At 42.9% G+C, this 25,166-nt stretch overlaps 1 protein-coding gene across 1 annotated transcript in view; it reads right to left on the reverse strand.

The window, feature by feature from the left end:
- The window catches only part of LOC132148810 (alpha-1,6-mannosylglycoprotein 6-beta-N-acetylglucosaminyltransferase B-like), a 118,534-nt gene that overhangs the window by 31,348 nt on the left and 62,020 nt on the right, over positions 1-25,166 (reverse strand). The window contains exon 8 of the mRNA XM_059557528.1: positions 24,077-24,246. Coding sequence (XP_059413511.1) covers positions 24,077-24,246 — 170 coding nt within the window. The remainder of the gene's footprint in view (positions 1-24,076; positions 24,247-25,166) is intronic.

The raw sequence follows: 25,166 nt of genomic DNA on the forward strand, positions 1-25,166 counted from the left end.
GTTACTGAAGAACGTAACCAGCAAACCAATAAAAATGCTGTTCATTGTAAAGAAGGTTTAGTGCATCTAATTCTAGGGTTAGAGGGTGAAAACTGATAAAAAAAAAAAAAACCTGTAATGTTTCTTACTTTTAATGTTTGTAGAACATATTTAGTATTATAAGCTGACTTCGGAGGGTGGGAGGATAATGTATGACATGGCCCTTTTAAAGCATTACGTGGTAAAGTGAATCTGGCCGGCAAGCGGGAAAGCAATAATATTGTTTTAGTAATAACTGACATCTTCAGTGCCTCGTGTGCCATGAGCAGCACATGTGAACAGTTTGTTTGCTGAATATTTTACCACTGCATAGCTTCAGTAATGTAAATCCATTCTTTGTACTGCAGGGCACAGATTTGTCTTCCGTAATACATAATCTTGTGGTAAGATAGCATTCATACGTTTACAGTCAGCTGATAATTTAACAACATGCTTTTTGTCCATAAAAGGTCTCATGTGTCTTAGTGAATTTCTGCAGTGTATTATTTCACCGTTATCTTGATTAGGCCCCTAACACTGCTTTCAAATGCATCGCTGCTGTTGCTCTAGATAGAGCTTCAAAGCAGCTGAACAAAAGTACAGCGATGGAGAGAAACAGAAAGAGAGAGTGAGTGGCCCATGGCAGCAAAATACAATTTAGCTAATTCATGAAAAAACCTCTTTAGGGTTTTGAGAGTACTTTCAAAGAAAAACTTAAGGGAAATCATGTGCAATATCATAATCAGAATCCGTATGCTTGCACATACAAGGACTTTGTTTTAGTGACATACGCTTCAAGTACACAGATACAACAACACAGAGACAAAAATAATAACCTTTTGTAAACATATTTTGTAGACAAATATTGAAAAATAAATTGAAAAATAAATAAATGTTATGTACAGTTGTGCTATATAGATGATACGAATAGAAAAATAGAATAAGAATAGGAATAGAATAAGATGCAGGGATGTACTAGGATAGTGGTGGTAACAAATAAATAAGGATAGTGCAAATTTGTAATAAGTGGGGAACATTTAACTGTTCATGAGGTAGATTGCCCGGGGGAAGAAACTGTTCTTGTTCCTGGCTGTCCTAATATATGCAGCCCTGAAGCGCTGGCCAGATGGCAAAAGTTCAAAGAGGGGATAACATGGGTGTGAGGGATTCAGAGTGACTCCGCAGTCCGAACTGTCTCTGTAGTCTTCTGATGTCTGATTGTGTAGCTGAATCAAACCTGACAGATATTGAAGTGCTGTATGACGGCTGAGTAGAACTGTTTCAGCAGCTCCTGTGGCAGGTTTAACTTCCTCAGCTGGCGAAGGAATTAGAACCTTTCTTGGTCCTTTTTAACAATGGAGTCATTAGCCGCGTTTCCACTGTCGGGCCAAAATCGGGTGTGCTAGTGTGCGCCAGGGCCAGTCAGGTTTCCACTGTCACTTCCAGTTCTTGATCGTGCCTCGTGGGTGCTTCCTCAGGGCCAACGAGGTAGAGAGGAGTGGTTATGACAAATCAGAGTTTCTCAGCATCAGGAGAGCGTCAGCGCCCCGGATCATTTCATGAAACTAACTGCTATAACACCAACATTAAAAACTTTTTAAAATATGTTGAGCTCAAAACTCACTTCCAGTTGGCAGCGAGTGGTTGAGATGGTTTGCCATACAAGGCAGAAATATTTATAAGCGAAGCTAAAGACTATGTTGCCAAATGCAACCACTTGAAGAAATCAGACATCAGCTCAAGAGGGTCTGGCTGCAGACTTGCACTTGCACTCTCAGACACTTGCACTTCAGCTAGTGACATCACTTGCAGTCTTTATTTTTTATTTTGTTGAATGTTTTTATTACTTTTTTTTAAATTTACCAACATTTTATAACAGTAGCCAGGTGGCGAAAACAAGAAAAAGGAAACTAAATTACAATGTCACTTGCAATCGCTACTTGCACTCTCCGCTACCTGCGACACTTGCAATCAACACAAATCGTGCTGTTGCCAATGGAGACAAGACGCTGTGGTGGCGATTAAATGATTAAAACTAATTTAGTACTATAAAGTACAGGGTCCTGCAAGAAAAAGACAAGACCGGCAAATCTGTAATGTATTAAGATGCTATTAAAATATCTAATTACATATACAGTTCATTATTTTAATGAAGATGTATATAGTATTTTCCTTAGCATAATTTACTAAGATGATAAAGGCCAAACTCAGTATGCTTCTCTACATTATTAAAATGCATAACTAATACAGGCAAGCAGGTGAGCACAGAATAAACGCAACACGCAGAGTTTTGCGTTAAGCATTTTTCCATATAGAATAAACTCTTTACAACTCATTTATATCACTGTCTTTGTCCATTAAGCTACATTATGTGTTTTATTTATAATGATTTTTTAAAGGAAAACGTTTAATGTACAATTTAACGCAGTGTGTTTTGTACTCATCTGCTTGCCTGTACGGAGTTGATCCTTTTAAAATCACTTAATGCATTTCATAATGCACGTTCATATTTGCTGGTCTGTATAGACCAGTGGTTCTCAGCCCGCGGCCCGTCACGAATTCAAATGCGGCCCACCATGCTGAACACAATAAAAAAAATAAAAAAAACTTTTAATTTTACAATTAATTTTATTTTTTTACATTAATTAAAAAAATGTAGCCTACTAAAAAAATCTAAGCTATAGCCTAATGTTTTTATGTGAAATTATTTTGTTTTTCATGAATTATTTTCAGACATGAGCAGATTTAACATTATGAACACATACAAGCGCGCACTTTGGCAGCATTCAATTCAAATAGTCATCAACAGCAATTAGTTCAGTAAAATTGAGCATCAGAAATGACAAATTAGTTTTTAAGGGAGAAAAAAAGAAATGTGGAGAATGCCAGCGAATGAACACAAAAGAATAGTCGCAGTATCAGTGAAGGAGGATTTTCGGTTTGCCCCGCAACTGGAAACACCATATACTACGCAGCAATCTATGGAAGCATATGCGTAGCAATATTCAATTTGCAATGTAATATGCAAAATGACAATGCAATATGTAAAATGGCAATGCATTTCTGTATTTACATTTACATTTACCAATACATTTGTGCAACGTTTGGTGCAAAATGAAAATGAAAATTAAATTACATAAATAATATGTAATTAATACTAATTTTAATGCTTTATAAGTTGCAAAATTAAAATTAAAATGAAGTTTAGATGTGTTTAACATGTTCAAGCAAAAACTGTGGCAAAATTATCATTCAATTGTTATTTTTATTTTGCATTTTCATTCAATGTCCCGCAATGAATGTAGCAAAATTCAATGTGCACATTGAAAATGCCTTCCGAGCTGATCACGTCTCCGCCCCCTCGCCTCATGTCAATCACTGCGTGATCAAGGCGGGGATTTGCAGAAGGTCAGAGACTCAAATCTCAAGAAGAGGATTCAAGTGAGAGAACATGGAAAAGACATTTGTTGCGTGTACATTTTGATCAATTCGGTTTCCATCCATCCATCTTCTACCGCTTATCCGGGGCCGGGTCGCGGGGGCAGCAGTCTAAGCAGAGAACCCCAGACTTCCCTCTCCCTAGACACTTCCTCCAGCTCTTCTGGGGGGACACCGAGGCGTTCCCAGGCCAGCCGGGAGACATAGTCTCTCCAGCGTGTCCTAGGTCTCCCCCGGGGTCTCCTCCCAGTGGGATGTGCCCGGAACACCTTCCCGGGAAGGCGTCCAGGAGGCATCCGGAACAGATGCCCGAGCCACCTCAGCTGACCCCTCTCGATGTGGAGGAGCAGCGGCTCTACTCTGAGCTCCTCCCGGGTGACTGAGCTTCTCACCCTATCTCTAAGGGATCGCCCAGCCACCCTGCGGAGAAAGCACATTTCGGCCGCCTGTATCCGGGATCTTGTCCTTTCGGTCATGACCCAAAGCTCATGACCATAGGTGAGAGTAGGAACGTAGATTGACCGGTAAATCGAGAGCTTCGCCTTGCGGCTCAGCTCTTTCTTCACCACGACAGACCGGTACATCGACCGCATTACTGCAGAAGCTGCACCGATCCGTCTGTCAATCTCCCGTTCCATCCTTCCCTCACTCGTGAACAAGACCCCAAGATACTTAAACTCCTCCACTTGAGGCAGGAACTCTCCACCAACCTGAAGTGGGCAAGCCACTCTTTTCCGACTGAGGACCATGGCCTCGGATTTGGAGGTGCTGATTCTCATCCCAGCCGCTTCACACTCGGCTGCAAACCGTCCCAGTGCATGCTGAAGGTCCTGGCCTGATGAGGCCAACACGACAACATCATCTGCAAAGAGCAGAGACGAAATCGTGTTGTCACCAAACCTGACCCCCTCCGGCCCCTGGCTGCGCCTAGAAATTCTGTCCATAAAAATCATGAACAGAACCGGTGACAAAGGGCAGCCCTGCCGGAGTCCAACACGCACCGGGAACAAGTCTGACTTACAGCTGGCAATACGAACCAAGCTCCTGCTCCGTTCGTACAGGGACCGGATAGCCCTTAGCAAAGGGCCCCGGACCCCATACTCCCGGAGAACCCTCCACAGGCCGCCGCGAGGGACACAGTCGAATGCCTTCTCCAAATCCACAAAGCACATGTGGACTGGTTGGGCATACTCCCATGAACCCTCCAGCACCCTGTAGAGGGTATAGAGCTGGTCCAGTGTTCCACGGCCTGGACGAAAACCACACTGTTCCTCCTGAATCCGAGGTTCTACTATCGGCCGGATTCTCCTCTCCAGTACCCTGGCATAGACTTTCCCAGGGAGGCTGAGAAGTGTGATCCCCCTGTAGTTGGAACACACCCTCCGGTCCCCCTTCTTAAAAAGAGGGACCACCACCCCGGTCTGCCATCCCAGAGGCACCGTCCCCGACTGCCACGCGATGCTGCAGAGGCGTGTCAGCCAAGACAGCCCCACAACATCCAGAGACTTGAGGTACTCAGGGCGGATCTCATCCACCCCCGGTGCCTTGCCACCGAGGAGTTTCTTGACTACCTCGGTGACTTCAGCTTGGGTTATGGACGAGTCCACATCTGAGCCCTCAGCCTCTGCTTCCTCAATGGAAGACGTGACAGCGGGATTGAGGAGATCCTCGAAGTATTCCTTCCACCGTCCAACGACATCCCCAGTTGAGGTCAACAGCTCCCCACCTCTACTGTAAACAGCGTTGGTAGGGCACTGCTTCCCTCTCCTGAGGCGCCGGACGGTTTGCCAGAATCTCTTCGAGGCTGACCGATAGTCCTTCTCCATGGCCTCACCGAACTCCTCCCAGGCCCGAGTTTTTGCCTCCACAACCACCCGGGCTGTAGTCCGCTTGGCCTGCCGGTACCTGTCAGCTGCCTCTGGAGTCCCACAAGCCAACCAGGCCCGATAGGACTCCTTCTTCAGCTTGACGGCATCCCTTACTTCCGGTGTCCACCACCGGGTTCGGGGATTGCCGCCTCGACAGGCACCGGAAACCTTACGGCCACAGCTCCGAGCGGCCGCTTCGACAATGGAGGTGGAGAACATGGTCCACTCGGACTCAATATCTCCAGCCTCCCTCGGGATCCGGTCGAAGCTCTGCCAGAGGTGGGAGTTGAAGATCTCTCTGACAGGAGACTCGGCCAAACGTTCCCAGCAGACCCTCACAGTACGTTTGGGTCTGCCGAGTCTGTCCAGCTTCCTCCCCCGCCAACGGATCCAACTCACCACCAGGTGGTGATCGGTTGACAGCTCCGCCCCTCTCTTCACCCGAGTGTCCAAGACATACGCCGGAGGTCGGATGAAACGACCACAAAGTCAATCATCGACCTACGGCCTAGGGTGTCCTGGTGCCACGTGTACTGATGGACACCCTTATGCTTGAACATGGTGTTCGTTATGGACAAGCTGTAACTAGCACAGAAGTCCAATAACTGAACACCGCTCGGGTTCAGATCAGGGGGGCCGTTCCTCCCAATCACGCCCCTCCAGGTGTCACTGTCGTTGCCCACGTGGGCGTTGAAGTCCCCCAGTAAATCGACGGAGTCCCCAGTCGAAGCACTTTCCAGCACCCCTCCCAGAGACTCCAAGAAGGCTGGGTACTCTGCATTGCCGTTCGGCCCGTAGGCACAAACGACAGTGAGAGACCTATCCCCGACCCGAAGGCGCAGGGAAGCGACCCTCTCGTTCACCGGGGTAAACTCCAACACATGGCAGCTGAGCTGGGGGGCTATAAGCAAACCCACACCAGCCCGCCGCCTCTCACCTTGGGCAACTCCAGAGTGGTGAAGAGTCCATCCTCTCTCGAGGAGTGTGGTACCAGAGCCCAAGCTGTGCGTAGAGGTGAGTCCGACTATCGCTAGTCGGAACCTCTCTACCTCACGCACAATCTCGGGCTCCTTCCCCGCCAGTGAGGTGACGTTCCACGTCCCTAGAGCTAGTTTCCGTGTCCAGGGATCGGGCTGTCGAGGCCCCCGCCTTCGACTGCCACCCGATTGTCTAAGCACCGGCCCCTTACGGTCCCTCCTGTAGGTGGTGAGCCCACGGGAAGGCGGCCCCACGTCGCTCCTTCGGGCTGAGCCCGGCCGGACCCCGTGGGGGGAGGCCCGGCCACCAGGCGCTCGCATACGAGCCCCAACCCCGGGCCTGGCTCCAGGGTGGGGCCCCGGCTGCGCCATACCGGGCGACGTCACGGTCCTTTGATTTATTCTTCTCATAAGGGGTTTTGAACCGCTCTTAGTCTGACCCGTCGCCTAGGACCTGTTTGCCTTGGGAGACCCTACCAGGGGCATATAGCCCCGGACAACATAGCTCCTAGGGTCATTCGGGTACTCAAACCCCTCCACCACGTTAAGGTGGCAGTTCAAGGAGGGGTTCAATTCGGTTTATGGCTTCAATATTTCATTCGCACTGGTGGGCGGAGCTGAAACGCTGCTTTCATCTGATTGGTCGAATCACTCCACCTACAGCACGATCTTTTCATTCTTTCAGGCAGAATAAGAGTCAGTACGAGTGCGACACTGTAATGTCTGAAACCACCGCTCACTGTTAATTAGCATAATATTTGAATCAGATGTAGCTGGGCACATAATTCGTACAAGACTCTGTCCCCATTTCTGTAGGCATCCACTTTGGCCTTACAAAAAGTCTGAGTTTTTCTATAAACCGTGGCTTATCATTGTTGAATATTAAATAAGTTCTGGTAGGAATACATATATCATCACAGAAACTAATATAGGATGTTACAGTCTCTGTGAATTCATTCAGGTCAGTGGTTTCAGCTTCAAAACACTCGATCGATGAGGTTGAAACAGGCTTTTAAAACCCACTCTGTTTCATTGGAATTCATTAAACCGATCTCGGGGTCTGGCAGTAGCACTTTTAGCTGCAGCTTAGCTTAGATCTTTGAATCTCATTAAACCATTAGTATCTCGCTCAAGAATAACCAAAGAGTTTCGATATTTTTCCTATTTAAAACTTGACTCTTCTGTAGTTACATTGTTACAGATAGAAAATTAAAAGTGGTGATTTTCTGATTTATCTATTTTTTTTTTCTGATCTATGCTAAGCTGCAGCTAAAAGTGCCGCCGCCAGACCCAGAGATCGGTTGAATGGATTAAAAAATGTTGGAAAAAGAGCCTATTTTCAAAAATAGTGTCGTGTTCCTTTAATGAAGAGCAGTTCTAGATCGGGACAGCACATGTTCTTTAACGCAGTTACATCTGTACACCACCTTTCATTGACATAAAAGCATGAACCACCACAGAAATCCTCATTTGTCCGGGGAGCAGAAGAAGTTTGTGTGTTTTGTTAAGTAGAGAGCGGAGATTTGCCAGATGGATGCTAGGCAAAGGTGTTCGAAAAAACTTAGTAAAATACTTTCATAAAGTTGATTCATAAAATACTTTGAAATCAGTATTTTATCACATACTGTTAAAAAATAAATGTATAGCCTTACTGCAGATGTTATAGCCACAGGTCTGTAGTCGTTAAGTCCTGTTATCTTGGGTTTCTTTGGAACAGAGATAATGTTGGAAAATTTGAAACAGGAAGGTCGCTTTGGAAAAAGGTGTATGCTAAATGCACAAATGTAAATGTAAATCTGTGCTTTCTGAGCTTGACGAGCACACTGTCTTGCTGATGCTTATTTCATAGTACAGTACATAGATACAGTAAGTCATGCAGGTATGTAACGACATGAGGGTAAATGATGAATTAATTTTCTTCTCTGGTTGAAGTATTCCTTTAAATTGTGCCCATCATAACATTCCTTATAGTGGAAGACAAAGGTGATTAGAGAAGCACAGCTGATGAAGCCGCAGTGCTGTGCTACAGACATATGCTCCTCTAATTCAAATGCACTGAATGACAGTTTTTAAACTGCAGGCTAGACCCCATTTATTCATTCCACTGGCTCATTTTCCCTTAAGTATGACAGGAGGATGGGTGCTAACAGGGAGAAAGATCAGATAGACACTGCTTTAAAGGCAGAATAAAATGTAACAGACAATATTAACACTGCATTAATCTTAATTTTGTTTCTTTCTGGTTTATACTGATGCTGAATAATTACCAGTCAGTTTTACTGGAGATCCCTGATGGGACATGACAGCTGTCAGTGTCTCTTTTCTCACCTCTGGTGTCCTGCAGCACACGGCTGTACAGCTTGTGTGACAAACTGTGCCTGCAAGCTGTGTACTGCTCTTCCTCTCACTGAACCTGTTCTCCACACAGGTCCGAGACTCCATGTCATTCACACAATAATTACTTTAATGCAGTCCCTCACCACCATCAAATCTCTGATGGGATGTTCACATAGACTGCCACTGTATTGTTGGAGGTTAGTGAGTGGCTGTATTGAATTGTTTTTATAGTGCTGGATGGCCTAATGTTACTGCACGACATGCCAATGATTCTGAAAATATAATAATTGTTATCTATATAACAAGTTAACTTTCGAAACATTCAATAAAAAAAAAAATCGAAACAAAAAATTAGAAATTAATAACTGAATCTGAAATAACTAAATAAGATTAAATAATTTAAAGTTAAAGTACTAAAATGTAAAAAAAAAAATGTGATTATTATTAAAATCACATGGGAATAATTAGAATATCATAAAAAGTTGATTTATTTCACTAATTCCATTCAAAAAGTTAAACTTAATATTGAATATATTTAATATATTTAATATACTTAATATTAAATTCATTCATTACACACAGACTAATACATTTCAAAAGTTTATTTCTGTTCTATTTGATGATTATAACTGACAACTAAGGCAAATCCCAAATTCAGTACATCAGAAAATTAAAATATTATTTAAGACCAATAAAAAGAAAGGATTTTTAGAAAGCACTCAATACATAGTTGGGGCTCCTTTTGCCATGCGGCGTGGCATGGAGTCGATCAGTCTGTGGCACTGCTCAGGTGTTATGAGAGCCCAGTTTGCTCTGATAGTGGCCTTCAGCTCTTCTGCATTCTTGGGTCTCGCATATCGCATCTTCCTCTTCACAATTCCCCATAGATTTTATATGGGGTTAAGTCAACTAACTTAAGTTAACTTTACAATGGACCTCAAGCACCATGGATTGTGTGCCTCTCCTCTCTTCCTCCAGACTCTGGGACCCTGATTTCCAAAGGAAATGCAAAATTTACTTTCATCAGAGAACATAACTTTGGACCACTCAGCAGCCAATTCTTTTTTGTCTTTATCCCAGGCAAGACGCTTCTGATGTTGTCTGTTGTTCAAGAGTAGTTTGACACAAGGAATGTGACAGCTGAAACCCATGCCTTGAATACGTCTGTGTGTAGTGGTTCTTGAAGCACTGACTCCAGCTGCAGTCCACTGTTTGTGAATCTCCCCCACATTTCTGAATGGGTTTTGTTTCACAATCCTCTCCAGGGTGCGTTTATCCCTATTGCTTGTACACTTTTTTTTCTACCACATGTTTTCCTTCCCTTCACCTCTCTATTAATGTGCTTGGACACAGAGCTCTGCATCAATTATATTTAATCTTAAAAGCTCATAAATTATTTCACAGTATTATTTATTTTCTTCTAGGTTTGAAATGCACACTGAGTCAGCATAACAGGATGTATATAGTGTTTGCCTGTCGATGTCAGCAATGTATCCTAATTATTCACAAGGCTGCATTGCCACACTCATCGTATGAGAAGACACTGTCTTATAATTATTCATGACTCCAAGTGACCTTTTCATTTGATAGGTACTTCAAATACTTTATACCACACATAGGTCACATAGGTGCAAAAATATGATGCTCTCCCTCGATGCTGACAGAGCAACATACTTTCAGTCAACTATTGGCACTTTTGAAATGTTTGTGTGATCATCATTTATTGCATAACAGTTTCTAGATAAATGGAGAGGTGGACTGCTACTCGTGTAAAAAGACACAATCTGACATTGTCAGCGTGTCACAGATTAGAACCATTTTTTCTGTGAATCATCAGACAATGACAGTTCACAATTCTCTATAAAAAATTATTTATGCACAAGCGCATTTCTATATTTTAGATATTTCAAAATGACTGTCTCCAGGTTCCAAATGTAACCATGGTTCCCATAAGGGAATTTTACACTGCATCTAAATGCTTTGGAAACACCCTGGTGAGACCACCTTCTGAAGCATGTATGAAATCAGTCCAAAAAGAGAAGTAAGATGTCATGAGCGGGATGAGCATCTGGCAAACACACATTATCTTCTGCGGAAGTGAGTGGCTGCAGAGATGTAGGGAGTAGGTTAATGATATGCAGCATCTCGTTCGCTTCGGGGAACCATGGTTGCATATGTAACCTTGAGATGTTCCTCTTCAGGAATTCGAGCTGTGTCTAAATGCTTTGGGAACAAGAATACCCCCTGAGCCATACGAACAAGTCCCTGTCAACTGTGTATCTGATAAGCACATCAAGAGGAGAAAACTTGGGACCCTGGAGTAGATGTCAGGTCCATCCGTCAGGTATGTCTCGACAGGATGTCTGCTCCCTGATTGAGATGCTAGGGATGTAGACTGCTCTGTCTGAGAGGAGCTTTCCTTGAGCACACAGGAGGATCTGGTGTGCCAGCCTGTAAAGGGGCTGTGAATGCATACTCCCCTTGCCGGTTGTAGGAGACCACCTATTTGTTGTTTGCACGGACAGAGTTTTAGAGCTTGAAACACGAATAGTATCTCCGGGCAGTTTATGTGCCACATGAGATGATGGCCTTCCCACCGACCTTGGGCAGTGCTGCCACTTATGATCACTCCCCAGCCCGTCAGAGAGGCGTTTGATAACTTGAACTGTTTGATAGCATGGTTCAAAAGACACAGATCTATGATCGGATGCAACCCTCCATTCCTTTGGAACACTGCAATAACGGTGGAGAACGCTGATTCTCTCTTGAGAGAGAAAGAACAAGTTCCATGGCCTCCTTTCTCAAGATAGTGTCTACTTCCTGTTCCAATACCAGAGACTGCTCCAGACCTACTAATGTAGGAATGACCCCGGTGAAGTGAGGTGGATGAGAACCAAACTAAATTCTGTAACTTCTCTCTACAGTTTGCAGGACCCATTGTGAGACATTTGGCCGAAGCTTCCATGGTGTTACTAAGGGAACCAGTCTCTTGAGACTGACCTAACATTTTCTTCGCCTCCTGGAACCCTTCAAAAACAGTATCCACTGCAAAAAGGCCAGAAGGTGGTGGCGGGGCATCCAGCAGGAAGAATCTGTCCTTATCTTGTAGCTCGGACAAATTAAACCACAGTTGTCACTCCAAGGCCACCAATGCTGCCATCGAATGGCTGATAGCTCTGGCTGTTTCTTTGGTGGCCACAACCTTAACAATTTATCCCTTCTCATTCAGCCCTGTGATGTTAGAGTAATTCAACACAGTGGGGCTGAAGAATCAGAATTAATATGGTTTCTCTCATGATCTTGATACCTCAGAATGGAGATCAGGGAAAAATGGAAGGGCAAAATAGTATGAGACTGTCTCAGATCCCTTCCAATAAATCTATCCCCTCTATAACAGGGGACAACAGCGGGGCCGGACCCAGCCGGATTATGAGCCTGGCAGCTTTTGTCGAAGACAGCCAGGCGGGAGCGGAATACACAGAGCGGGAGAAACTCACAATCATGACAGTCAACCCCCTCGAGAGCTGACTGTACATGCTCTGCTCCCAAATAGTGGATGCATAAATCATGTGTATCCCCACCTGAGATATAGCGTGGAAGGAAGGAACACAGGAATTGAAATGTCGTCTGTTCACCACAGATTTTGCCTTTGACTTTCGCATACTTTTATTTTTCTTTGACTAAGTGCTTTTTTCACACACACACACACACACACACACACACACACATAATTTAATAAAAAAACTAGCAAATACAGTAATAGTATATACATACAATATATAATATATTTGGAAATTTAAGCATATATTTATGCATTGCATTGCATGCATGCATTTGTTAATTTAATTACTGATAAATATGTTAAATGTATTAAATTGTAATTTTAAAAATCATATGCCAAAATTACAAAAAAATGTTACAATTAATATAATAATAATAATAATAATACATTGTTACTTTTAACTATGTAAATAATATATTTATACATTTTTAAAGCTTGCATTTACAAATTTAAAGATAAAAGTCAAAGTCAAAGTCACCTTTATTTATATAGCGCTTTAAACAAAATACATTGCGTCAAAGCAACTGAACAACATTCATTAGGAACAGAGGTGGGTAGAGTACCCAAAAACTGTACTCAAGTAAAAGTAAAAGTACTTCTAGAAATATTTACTCAAGTAAAAGTAAAAGTACTAGTCTTGAATAGTTACTTGAGTATGAGTAAAAGAGTATCGGATAAAAAATCTACTCAAGTAGTTAGTTACTAGTTACTTTGGGTCATATATACTGAGCCTATTTTTATTTAGATATATAGATAAAATGTATGTAATGTATGTGTGCGTCTATAAATGTATATATTTCATCAGCCTTTACTCCAATTTATGTAATTTATTATAAAACCCTGTCTGTTTACTTAAGTAACAGATATAGGTGTCATGCCATAACATATTTTTAATACGACTGACTTTATATTAAATGTGAATTTAACATTGAAAGTTAATTAAGCAAATAACATTTACATTATTAAAGATAATTTTCACTGACAGTCTAGATTTCAATCACTCTCAGAAACTCCCATTAAAATCACTGAAACTGTTAACACTGTGAAATCAATATCTTAATTAAAGATTCGTACACACATCTGCACTTTGTTGTTTCTGACGAGAGAATTCGCCAGAAAGAGGTATTCAGTCAGTGAGCGAGTGAAGGAAGCACCGGCATTTTGGCGATGACTCATCTGAACGCCTCTGATTGGCCAATGCTTTAATAAGCTCAAAGAGAAACATGTGTGATTAGTTATTATGCGCAGCGCTGTATAAACGCATCTATCTCAGGCTCAGCGCCAGCAAGCGATCACAGATCTGAATTTAGCAGCTGATGATATGACTCACTGAGTTCTCACGCCGGTGTGATTGTATTAAAATTAATAAGATCTTAATTGGCTATTTTTTGTCTTTTGGAAGCTGCATTCAACTTGACTCCCCTCTGTTATAAGCCACACACGTACAACAAACTAATGTCACAGTGGTATCGTGTACTGTAATCGAATGTAGCCCAAGTTATTACCTGTTAAACAGTAGACAGCACACGTGGTGTTCATCTAATAAGGATCTCCATCGCTAGCAAATAATAGCCTTTGCAGATTTCAATTTAGTGCAGTTCCAGCCATGTCTTCAACGCTCTTTCTGTTCTTAAACGTTACAACTCCGAGTGAACCACTTCAGATGCTCAGCGCGTGCGGCAGGGAACTGAACAAATCATTCAAACTGATTCATGAACCAATTCACTCGTTTGCCAATTGGTTTGATCAAGCCTTTGAACAGAATTTACTCAAAAGAATGAATCATTCGCGAATGGGCGTCGCTCATTGCCCAGAGAAAAGTAGACGGCGCGTTTGGAATAAACTGAAGCATTTATAACATTTATTGCATTAAGATAAAGTAACGAGAGGAGCGTCGCCCACAGTAACGAAGTAAAAGTACAGATTTTTCCCCAAAAATTTACTCAAGTAAGAGTATAAGGTACCCATCTTTAAATATACTCCGAAAAGTATTAGTTACCACAAAAAATTACTCAAGTAAATGTCCATCCATCCATCCATCTATCTTCTTCCGCTTATCCGGGGCCGGGTCGGCGGGGGCAGCAGTCTAAGCAAAGAACCCCAGACTTCCCTCTCCCTAGACACTTCCTCCAGCTCTTCTGGGGGGACACCGAGGCGTTCCCAGGCCAGCCGGGAGACATAGTCTCTCCAGCGTGTCCTAGGTCTTCCCCGTGGTCTCCTCCCAGTGGGACGCGCCCGGAACACCTTCCCGGGAAGGCGTCCAGGAGGCATCCGGAACAGATGCCCGAGCCACCTCAGCTGACCCCTCTCGATGTGGAGGAGCAGCGGCTCTACTCTGAGCTCCTCCCAGGTGACTGAGCTTCTCACCCTATCTCTAAGGGATCGCCCAGCCACCCTGCGGAGAAAGCTCATTTCGGCCGCCTGTATCCGGGATCTTGTCCTTTCGGTCATGACCCAAAGCTCATGACCATAGGTGAGAGTAGGAACGTAGATTGACCGGTAAATCTTTCTTCACCACGACAGACCGGTACATCGACCGCATTACTGCAGAAACTGCACCAATCCGTCTGTCAATCTCCCGTTCCATCCTTCCCTCACTCGTGAACAAGACCCCAAGATACTTAAACTCCTCCACTTGAGGAAGGAACTCTCCACCAACCTGAAGAGGGCAAGCCACCCTTTTCCGACTGAGGACCATGGCCTCGGATTTGGAGGTGCTGATTCTCATCCCAGCTGCTTCACACTCGGCTGCAAACCGTCCCAGTGCATGCTGAAGGTCCTGGGTTGATGAGGCCAACACGACAACATCATCCGCAAAGAGCAGAGACGAAATCGTGTTGTCACCAAACCTGACCCCCTCCGGCCCCTGGCTGCGCCTAGAAATTCTGTCCATAAAAATCATGAACAGAACCGGCGACAAAGGGCAGCCCTGCCGGAGTCCAACACGCACCGGGAACAAGTCTGACTTACTGCTGGCAATACGAACCAAGCTCCTGCTCCGGTCGTACAGGGACCGGATAGCCCTTAGCAAAGGGCCCCGGACCCCATACTCCCGGAGCACCCTCCACAGGCCGCCGCGAGGGACACAGTCGAATGCCTTCTCCAAATCCACAAAACACATGTGGACTGGTTGGGCAAACTCCCATGAACCCTCCAGCACCCTGTAGAGGGTATAGAGCTGGTCCAGTGTTCCACGGCCTGGACGAAAACCACACTGTTCCTCCTGAATCCGAGGTTCTACTATCGGCCGGATTCTCCTCTCCGGTACCCTGACATAGACTTTCCCAGGGAGGCTGAGAAGTGTGATCCCCCTGTAGTTGGAACACACCCTCCGGTCCCCCTTCTTAAAAAGAGGGACCACCACCCCGGTCTGCCATCCCAGAGGCACCGTCCCCGACTGCCACGCGATGCTGCAGAGGCGTGTCAGCCAAGACAGCCCCACAACATCCAGAGACTTGAGGTACTCAGGGCGGATCTCATCCACCCCCGGTGCCTTGCCACCGAGGAGTTTCTTGACTACCTCGGTGACTTCAGCTTGGGTGATGGACGAGTCCACATCTGAGCCCTCAGCCTCTGCTTACTCAATGGAAGACGTGACAGCGGGATTGAGGAGATCCTCGAAGTATACCTTCCACCGTCCAACGACATCCCCAGTTGAGGTCAACAGCTCCCCACCTCTACTCTAAACAGCGTTGGTAGGGCACTGCTTCCCTCTCCTGAGGCGCCGGACGGTTTGCCAGAATCTCTTCGAGGCCGACCGATAGTCCTTCTCCATGGCCTCACCGAACTCCTCCCAGGCCCGAGTTTTTGCCTCCACAACCACCCGGGCTGCAGTCCGCTTGGCCTGCCGGTACCTGTCAGCTGCCTCAGGAGTCACACAAGCCAACCAGGCCCGATAGGACTCCTTCTTCAGCTTGACGGCATCCCTTACTTCCGGTGTCCACCACCGGGTTCGGGGATTGCCGCCTCGACAGGCACCGGAGACCTTACGGCCACAGCTTCGAGCAGCCGCTTCGACAATGGAGGTGGAGAACATGGTCCACTCAGAATCAATATCTCCAGCCTCCCTCGGGATCCGGTCGAAGCTCTGCCGGAGGTGGGAGTTGAAGATCTCTCTGACAGGAGACTCGGCCAAACGTTCCCAGCAGACCCTCACAGTACGTTTGGGTCTGCCGAGTCTGTCCAGCTTCCTCCCCCGCCATCGGATCCAACTCACCACCAGGTGGTGATCAGTTGACAGCTCCGCCCCTCTCTTCACCCGAGTGTCCAAGACATACGGCCGGAGGTCGGATGAAACTACCACAAAGTCGATCATTGACCTACGGCCTAGGGTGTCCTGGTGCCACGTGTACTGATGGACACCCTTATGCTTGAACATGGGGTTCGTAATGGACAAGCTGTAACTAGCACAGAAGTCCAATAACTGAACACCGCTCGGGTTCAGATCAGTGGGGGCCGTTCCTCCCAATCACGCCCCTCCATGTGTCACTGTCATTGCCCACGTGGGCGTTGAAGTCCCCCAGTAAAACGACGGAGTCCCCAGTCGGAGCACTTTCCAGCACCCCTCCCAGACCCTCTCGTTCACCGGGGTAAACTCCAACACATGGCAGCTGAGCTGGGGGGCTATAAGCAAACCCACACCAGCCCCCCGCCTCTCACCATGGGCAACTCCAGAGTGGTGAAGAGTCCATCCTCTCTCAAGGAGTGTGGTTCCAGAGCCCAAGCTGTGCGTAGAGGTGAGCCCGACTATCGCTAGTCGGAACCTCTCAACCTCACGCACAATCTCGGGCTCCTTCCCCGCCAGTGAGGTGACGTTCCACGTCCCTAGAGCTAGTTTCCGTGTCCAGGGATCGGGCTGTCAAAGCCCCCGCCTTCGACTGCCGCCCGATTTTCTAAGCGCCGGCCCCTTACGGTCCCTCCTGTAGGTGGTGAGCCCACGGGAAGGCGGCCCCACATCGCTCCTTCGGGCTGAGCCCGGCCGGACCCCGTGGGGGGAGGCCCGGCCACCAGGCGCTCGCATACGAGCCCCAACACCGGGCCTGGCTCCAGGGTGGGGCCCCGGCTGCGCCATACCGGGCGACGTCACGGTCCTATGATTTGATCTCTTCATAAGGGTTTTCTGAACCGCTCTTAGTCTGACCCGTGGCCTAGGACCTGTTTGCCTTGGGAGACCCTACCAGGGGCATATAGCCCCAGACAACATAGCTCCTAGGGTCATTCGGGTACTCAAACCCCTCCACCACGTTAAGGTGGCAGTTCAAGGAGGGTCAAGTAAATGTAACGAAGTAAATGTAACGAAGTAAATGTAACTCGTTACTACCCACCTCTGATTAGGAAAACAGTGTCAGTAATGCAAAAATGATAGTTAAAGGCAGTTCATCATTGGTTTCAGTTATGTCATCTCTGTTCAGTTAAATAGTGTCTGTGCATTTATTTGCAATCAAGTAAGATAAATCAATTCAATCAAAAATGCAATCAAGATAAAACAAAATTTAACAAAAAAACTATATAAAAAAATACAAGTAAACATAACAAAATTCATATAATAAATTGTTATTTATTTTGTTATATAAATGAATACTATATTTAATAATTACTGCAATAACATAGTAATACTAAAATTACTAATACAAAATTATATATACCTGTCAGCTTACAAATGATATATATATATATATATATATATATATATATATATATATATATATATATATATATATATATATATATAGTGAATATATTTTGTATAATTGTAAATAACAGCATGCATTTGCACATTTACATTGTTATCTATTAAAATGCAATAAAACACAATAAACAATAACATAAAATAATATCCTCTCCCCTCCACTCCATAGCTTCAGGAACACATTTTACATTTTCATATCATTGTTAAAAGCTGACCTGTGCAGAAACGGGGAGTTTCATGACATTTTAAAACATGAAAGGGTGACAAGCTTCTGTCTATTAGCATGTACTGGACTTTTGACAAGAAGCATGAGTGTTTCATGTATTTGCTTAGAATGTTTGCTCTGCTTTGACACTGATAGCACACAGCCAGCGGGAATAAAGATGATAACAGAGGGGCAGCAGCTACTGTGGAGAAGAGAGTATCATAAACCTCTCCAACAGCTGGAGAACAGACATCTGCCTATTTCCTACCGAGAAAACACATGAAGTATGTAGTGAAGAGGGAAAGCCAATCAGAGTATGTTGCATTTGTAAGACCCATCAGCAAGCTTGAGTGTGTTTCTGATCAGTTTAGAAAGTCAGAAGATACTGAGCAACAATCAGGACTAATTCTGAACTATTCTGCTGTGAACAAATATAGAGGTGATGGAGTGGTTGCTAAGGTGTTACTAAAACATTAATATGCAGTTGCTAGGGCTGTTGTGTGGCTGCTAGCTGGTTTCTTATTTGTACGTGTAACTCAGTTGGTAGCGTATTGCGTTACGATGATATGTAATCATGCTATCATGGGTTCGATCGCAGAGAACAAATGTGCTCGTGAAATCTATATGCTCTATAAGTCATAATTTTGCATGATTTCTGTATGGAGTAGGTTTAGGGGTGGGGTTAAGTTTGGTCATTCGAATGAATAAGCCACCTAGTAAAATATGTACGAATTACTGTGAGATTGGTGTAAAAGTTCCACACATTCCATTTAAATAAACAAGCATTTTGATTGGTAATGACTTTATACGTCATTTCATCATGACAGGTGCAACACGATACTGTCATTATTTTTACGCCCGCTAGAGGGCCCTTAACTTTGTAAATATATGTAAATATAGGTCATAATAAGGTGCTTGCACAAATGACCTATATGGTTGTTTTTGTTGTCAATGATAACACAATTAAATGGGATGTTCCAATAGTTACTGACAGAACCATCTTAGCTAATCGGCCTGACATAGTGTTGCATGACAAAAAAGAGACAACATGTCTGCTGATTGATATAGATGTTCTGGATGATACTAATATCATGCTAAATGAAATTGAGAGGATCAGTAAATACGAGGACCTTGAAATTGAGATCAGTAGCATATTGAAATGTAAAAGAGAACTGCACCAGTGATAGTAGGAGCATTAGAAACATAAAAGAAGTTTCATTCAGAACTTAAAAATGCTCCCAGGATATCCGTCAGCTAGTGAAGTGCAAAAGATCACACTCATGGGCACTGCACATATCCTTCGTAAGGTGCTTGGGTGAATTGCTGTGATTTCTTGTAGAGATCTGGATTCACCAGTACAACCGGAAATAAATGTGAAAATAAAATATTTTAATGCTGTGTAATGATAATAATATCCAAAATGGTGGTTAAAGCTGGACAATTCCCTTAGAAATATAGTAAGAGTTCATTCAGTACATAAAAAATTATTGATTAATTAATTAAAAAAATCCATTCTACAATGGCTAAAGCTGGAGGATTCCCTTTTAAATATATGATTATATTAATAATTCATTCAATATAGAACAATTATATAGTAAATAAATGCATTCTACTTGTCAGACTAATTACATAATAGACTATTTTACATAATATCTGTGTGCTATATATTTTTATGTTTAATACCCACGTAGCACACACATATACGTTTCCAAGAGAACTTGGAAAGTATATGTTGTGTATAACAACTTGTAAAATATCTTTAGCATAGCTGTTTTACTTTCATTCAAAATCATGAGGAGCCTGGTTTCTCCCAAGGTTTTTTTCTCCATTCTGTCACCGATGGAGTTTCGGTTCCTTGCCGCTGTCGCCTCTGGCTTGCTTAGTTGGGGTCACTTCATCTACAGCGATATCGTTGACTTGATTGCAAATAAATGCACAGACACTATTTAACTGAAGAGAGATGACATCACTGAATTCAATGATGAACTGCCTTTAACTATCATTTCGCATTATTGACACACTGTTTTCCTAATGAATGTTGTTCAGTTGCTTTGACGCAATGTATTTTGTTTAAAGCGCTATATAAATAAAGGTGACTTGACCTGACTATTGCCAAATACTGCTTAAAAGACTGTTCACTAATATTATTATGAATGAGAGAAACTGCAAAGTCATTGAATCACTGCAGCTGAAGTTAGAAGCTCAATTTCCCATTTTTTATATCTATTTTTTTCTTTAGCATAAGAACATCACGTCGGTGACTTACGAATTGGGATCTTGCTTATAGAGACCAATCTACTTGGAGTGTAAACTAAAGGAGCCAATGCACATTGGCCTGCGATTATTACATCCAGCTGCCACTGAACACAGCTTGATCATAAAAAGGCAGCAGGTGCAATGCATAACAGGTTTTTACTGAGGAGCCGAGCCGATGACCTGGCCGCTCGGTGGTGGTACAGCAGCCGTGGCGAAGGGACGAGACTTCTCCGTTCCCTCCTTCAGGGAACGAGGGTTACATACATAACCAAGATGTTTCCTTTCAGTCGGTCGCTCTCGACTTCACATTGGTGACCTACGAATTGGGAACCTCTACCAAAGCACCATGGATGCTGCCCCTTTAAGTGCTCTGTGCAAGACGCCTGTACCCCTTTTTGGTATAGGCTGGGGCTCGCAACAAGAAGTCGAGTCACTGTTGTTGTAGCCCTACCATCTTCTGAGTGGACCGAAGAGGGTTCTGAGTGTGCGGTGCAATGCTTACCTGGTTCCACAGGTTGGCACAGGGTGCGTGAGTAGGGCCTTTGTTGACGCTCTCGAACCACCCTCTGCTGCCTGCTGGCAATGGAGGAGGATGAATGTTGTCTTTACAAAGATATACCCATGTAAGCTTTTTTAGAGAAATAGACTCTCTCAGGGAAATGCTCTTTTAGGTGCTGAGATGCATAGGGAAAATGGCTGTTTGCCGGACAACAGGGGGTAGTGCAGCCTGAAGTGCGTAACCCACTTGAGGGTTGTCTCAGGAAACACCGGCATTGAAGCACCGTCCACCAACACAAAAAGCTCCCTAGAGTGCCAATGTGCATTGGCTCATTTAGTTTATGCTCAAAGTAGATTGGGCTCTCTCAGTGAGATCCCAATTTGTTGGTCAGTGACGTAACGTCGAGAGTGACCGATTGAAAGGGAACAACATTTTGGGACTTTTTAAAAAATTGTGTTGCTGATTTGTTATTTAAATGTGTCAAGACGTTTTTGAAAAGAGTCCATTAAAGCAGGTGGTAATTGGCCTTGCATGTTCAAAATAGTCACTGCAAGAATGTTTGTCAAGTCATCTGACATTGGTTGAAAGGGAATTTAAAATGGCATCATTAGCATGCTAATAACAAACTCTTTTAGAAATCGCTTGGATTTATCTTTGTTCTATTTTAGTTTGGATTGTTGCCTTAGACTTTCTGGGTTCTGGAAAACAGTCTGTGATATTTTGGTCCCTATAGATATGGCTCAGGTCCTCACTGAGGGGTTTGGTTTTTTTGGCAGATACAAGGGGTGAGGAGCCATTTGTGTGAAGAAATAATTTATTTGAGTGAATCTGAGCAGAGCAATCTTGAGCAACAAAGAAATACAGCCAAGTTCCTAGAATGAGTCCACTAGACCCTGCAAAGAATTTATAAAGTGTGTTAGGGTTTTGGCTTTCATATACACCGTTCACATGCCAATTAATAAACATATCAGATCATAATAAACACACTTATTTTTTCTTTCTCAGGAAAGACTTTAGAAGCAACATATTGAAGTCTGTCAGAGATCTGTATCAGCAAGAGCATTAAATCCAGCAGCCTCATATCTTCTGAAAAAAAAAGAAGATTGTCTTCAAATTAAAAACAAAAACTTTAACTGAAGGTAATTTTCACACATCTCAGTCAGGACTGACAGTTAACAAGATTGGCAAAAACCAAAAGCTGAACTTTTGAGGTGAAGTGAGAATGGCATTGTCTTTCAGTGTATTGAAGCATTAATCAGAGAAGGGCTGATAGAACTGTCTGTTGAACAGAGACTGACAGATACTTGTGTAAAGGCTTTTTCACATGACACACATCAGCACTGCTTAATGCATTAAACTCTTGAGCAACCCAGTTTTCTGTCCTTTCAAGCACATCCAATGGTTATCAGGCAACTTGCATATCTTTGCAATGACAGGTCCCACTTTGCACCAATTTTACTCATGATTTTGATCCACAAATTGTACCAAGAAACTGAAAGTTTGAAAAATAGGGTAAAATTGGGTGAAATGATATTTATAATCCTACAAAAACAACAACAAAGCAAAAACAACAACAACAATACTACATATAGTCCAGAGGTGTTAAGAGTACCTGAAATCAATACATGAATAAAAGTACAGTGCAAATGTTACGAGTAAAACTCTCAGAATATCTGATTTTAACAGTACTGAACTGCTGTTTAAGTATTTTAATTGTACTGAATATAGGTTCAGATATATACTACACTGTATTTTTTTTTACAGTAATTTAAGGGATTAAAGTGTATTATTCTACAATATATTACTGTAGTTAGAAATTCACTGTGAAATCAGTGCATGCTGGGTCATTTTCTTACAAATGACTGTGAATGAAGAGCAGAATGATGATAAATCACATAAATTTGCTGCTCTTGTTTTACTGTAAATTCACATTATAAAGTTGTCTTTAACTTTAGCTCTGTGAGAAAGTTGTTTAGTGCTGTAATTGTTTTGAAGTCACCATAATGATGATTGTTGATCCCATTTGTTTGGGATCTTTGACCTTGCATATTTACATAAAAATGTCTGATCTAGTCATGTCAGAAGTGTGACAAATTAAAACATTGTCAAAATGATGAGAAGCTAGAATATAAAATAAGTAAATTGCCTAACGTATTCTTTCCATGTAAATTTTCACACTTCTATGTTGCATATAAAAGTGTTCAGCTTTTCCTGTGAGAAGGTCATACTGGTTGTTGTCTAGCCTGAAGCGAGACAGAAACCTGTTGTCATGGTGCTCCAGTTTTTCAACTAATTTAAATTCACTAGGAACATCCAGAGATAGTTAAGTTCAATGTTCAACTTTACTATTTTTCTCTCTGCAATTTGGACATTTATTCGGTTCCAAGCACATATACATTTTTCATATACATGTTTCATATACTTGTTTACTTTGTACACTTTACATCTTCTTGTCAACAATTTGACAAACCAGACTGACTACATGTTCACATTCAATCAGGTGTTACCCCTTGGTTATTTCATAATAGCCTTCTCTTCAGCTATAATAAAAACTACAGCATCCAAGACAAGTACAAATGAAGCACTTTAAAATCTTATTTTAAAGATTATTATTTTGCATATAGTTAGAGTTATGTGATATTTTGCATATAGTTAAAGCAAACACAACCAGACTGCTGTGTGTTTACGGGAGCTGTCCATAGTGCTGCAATACACTCCTAGTATGCAGGAATTAAAAGTGGCACTTGTTGTTTCTTGTTCACTTGGTGCCTTAGTCAACTGAACAAAAAAACAAACAAATAAAAAAAAACTTAACTGAATAATCTATTCAAATAAAATTAAATGTGCAAAGTATAGTAGGTCATAAAACACAATAAATACGCATACGCAAGCAAAAGCAAAACATTTTGCTGTCGCAGTTCACTTAATGGTCATTAACCTGTCACTAATAATAAAGGGTTTATGAATTCTGCATACAGCTCCTTTAATAATGACTGATGCATAGTATATCTGAGCACATTTCAATGTCACTGTCAAAATAATGCACCTACAATCTGTACAAGTCACCAGATCATAAATAGTACCAAGGCAAAGGTTTTGCTTATGTATAATAATGAGGTAAGTCTTATCACAAGACTCTCACTTATTTTAATGTCCAGCACATTGGTCAGTCTTGTGGCTGTTTTAAGTGTACTTTGTGGATAAATGAACTTAATCTTGAGACTCACCCTTGCAGTTCTTTGACTGAGAGTGATATCTTGAGGTTATGACCCAGCACATGAAGGGTGGTGAGGATGTCTGCCCATTGGACCATCTCTCCGAGCGGGCCACCCTTTAACACTTTAGGACTGAACACATCACCAGATTCCTCTGTCAGAAAGCCCACATGCACCAGGATCTGAAAGGAAAGGGAAGAGAGACTTTGTTCAGAATATATATATATATATATATATATATATATATATATATATATATATATATATATATATATATATAACCATATTACACATAACATGTACTATTATTTCTGCAGAATAGTATGTCTACTATGCAAATTATGCTATTTTTTTCTGTTAATTTGAAACTGTGTTACAGAATCATTTTGGTTTGTATATTCTGAACCATAACATACCAGAATACTACATAATAGAGGTCTTCATGGGTCCAAAAATTCGTGCCCGAACCCGAAAGAGACCCGTAATGTACTACACCGAACCGACCCGGACCCGTCTAATATTTCAAAAGCTGGACCCGGACCCGTGTAGATCCGAGAAATGCCTACCCGGACCCGACCTGGACCCGTATATTATTTGAAAGCTGGACCCGAACCCGCCGGGAAGACACAGACCCGACTTGACCCGACTGTCATATATTCCACCATAAATTGCTATTACAAGTCAATAAACCTGTTGCGAAAAATACAGCTTTTTGTCTTACCTAATTTAAAGAGCCGTAGTCTCTCTTCCTTGTACCTGACTGCCTGTCATGCATTACAATCCTCCGACAAGAAAGTTATTCATTTTATTCCTCTCGTTATTCCAATTCATTATTTCAGCTTCAAAAGTCCTCTTGATGTCACGGTGACGGATGACAAATGGTACTGTGCACATCTACATTCTGACTCGAGTTAACTTGCATAATAACCTGAACTGTTTGCCCTTTTGAACTATAATGATCGCTCGTGAAATGCCATGGCCGCTGACGTTATTTATTTGCTATCATCTGACCACTAAAACTTTAAGATTAAACGGTTCATTTATAATATTATAAAAATGGGAGAAAATGTAAAACGCGGTTTGGCGGTCGAAGTGTCCCTCA

Source organism: Carassius carassius, chromosome 9 (genome assembly GCF_963082965.1).
Source record: "Carassius carassius chromosome 9, fCarCar2.1, whole genome shotgun sequence".
NCBI lineage: Eukaryota > Metazoa > Chordata > Actinopteri > Cypriniformes > Cyprinidae > Carassius > Carassius carassius.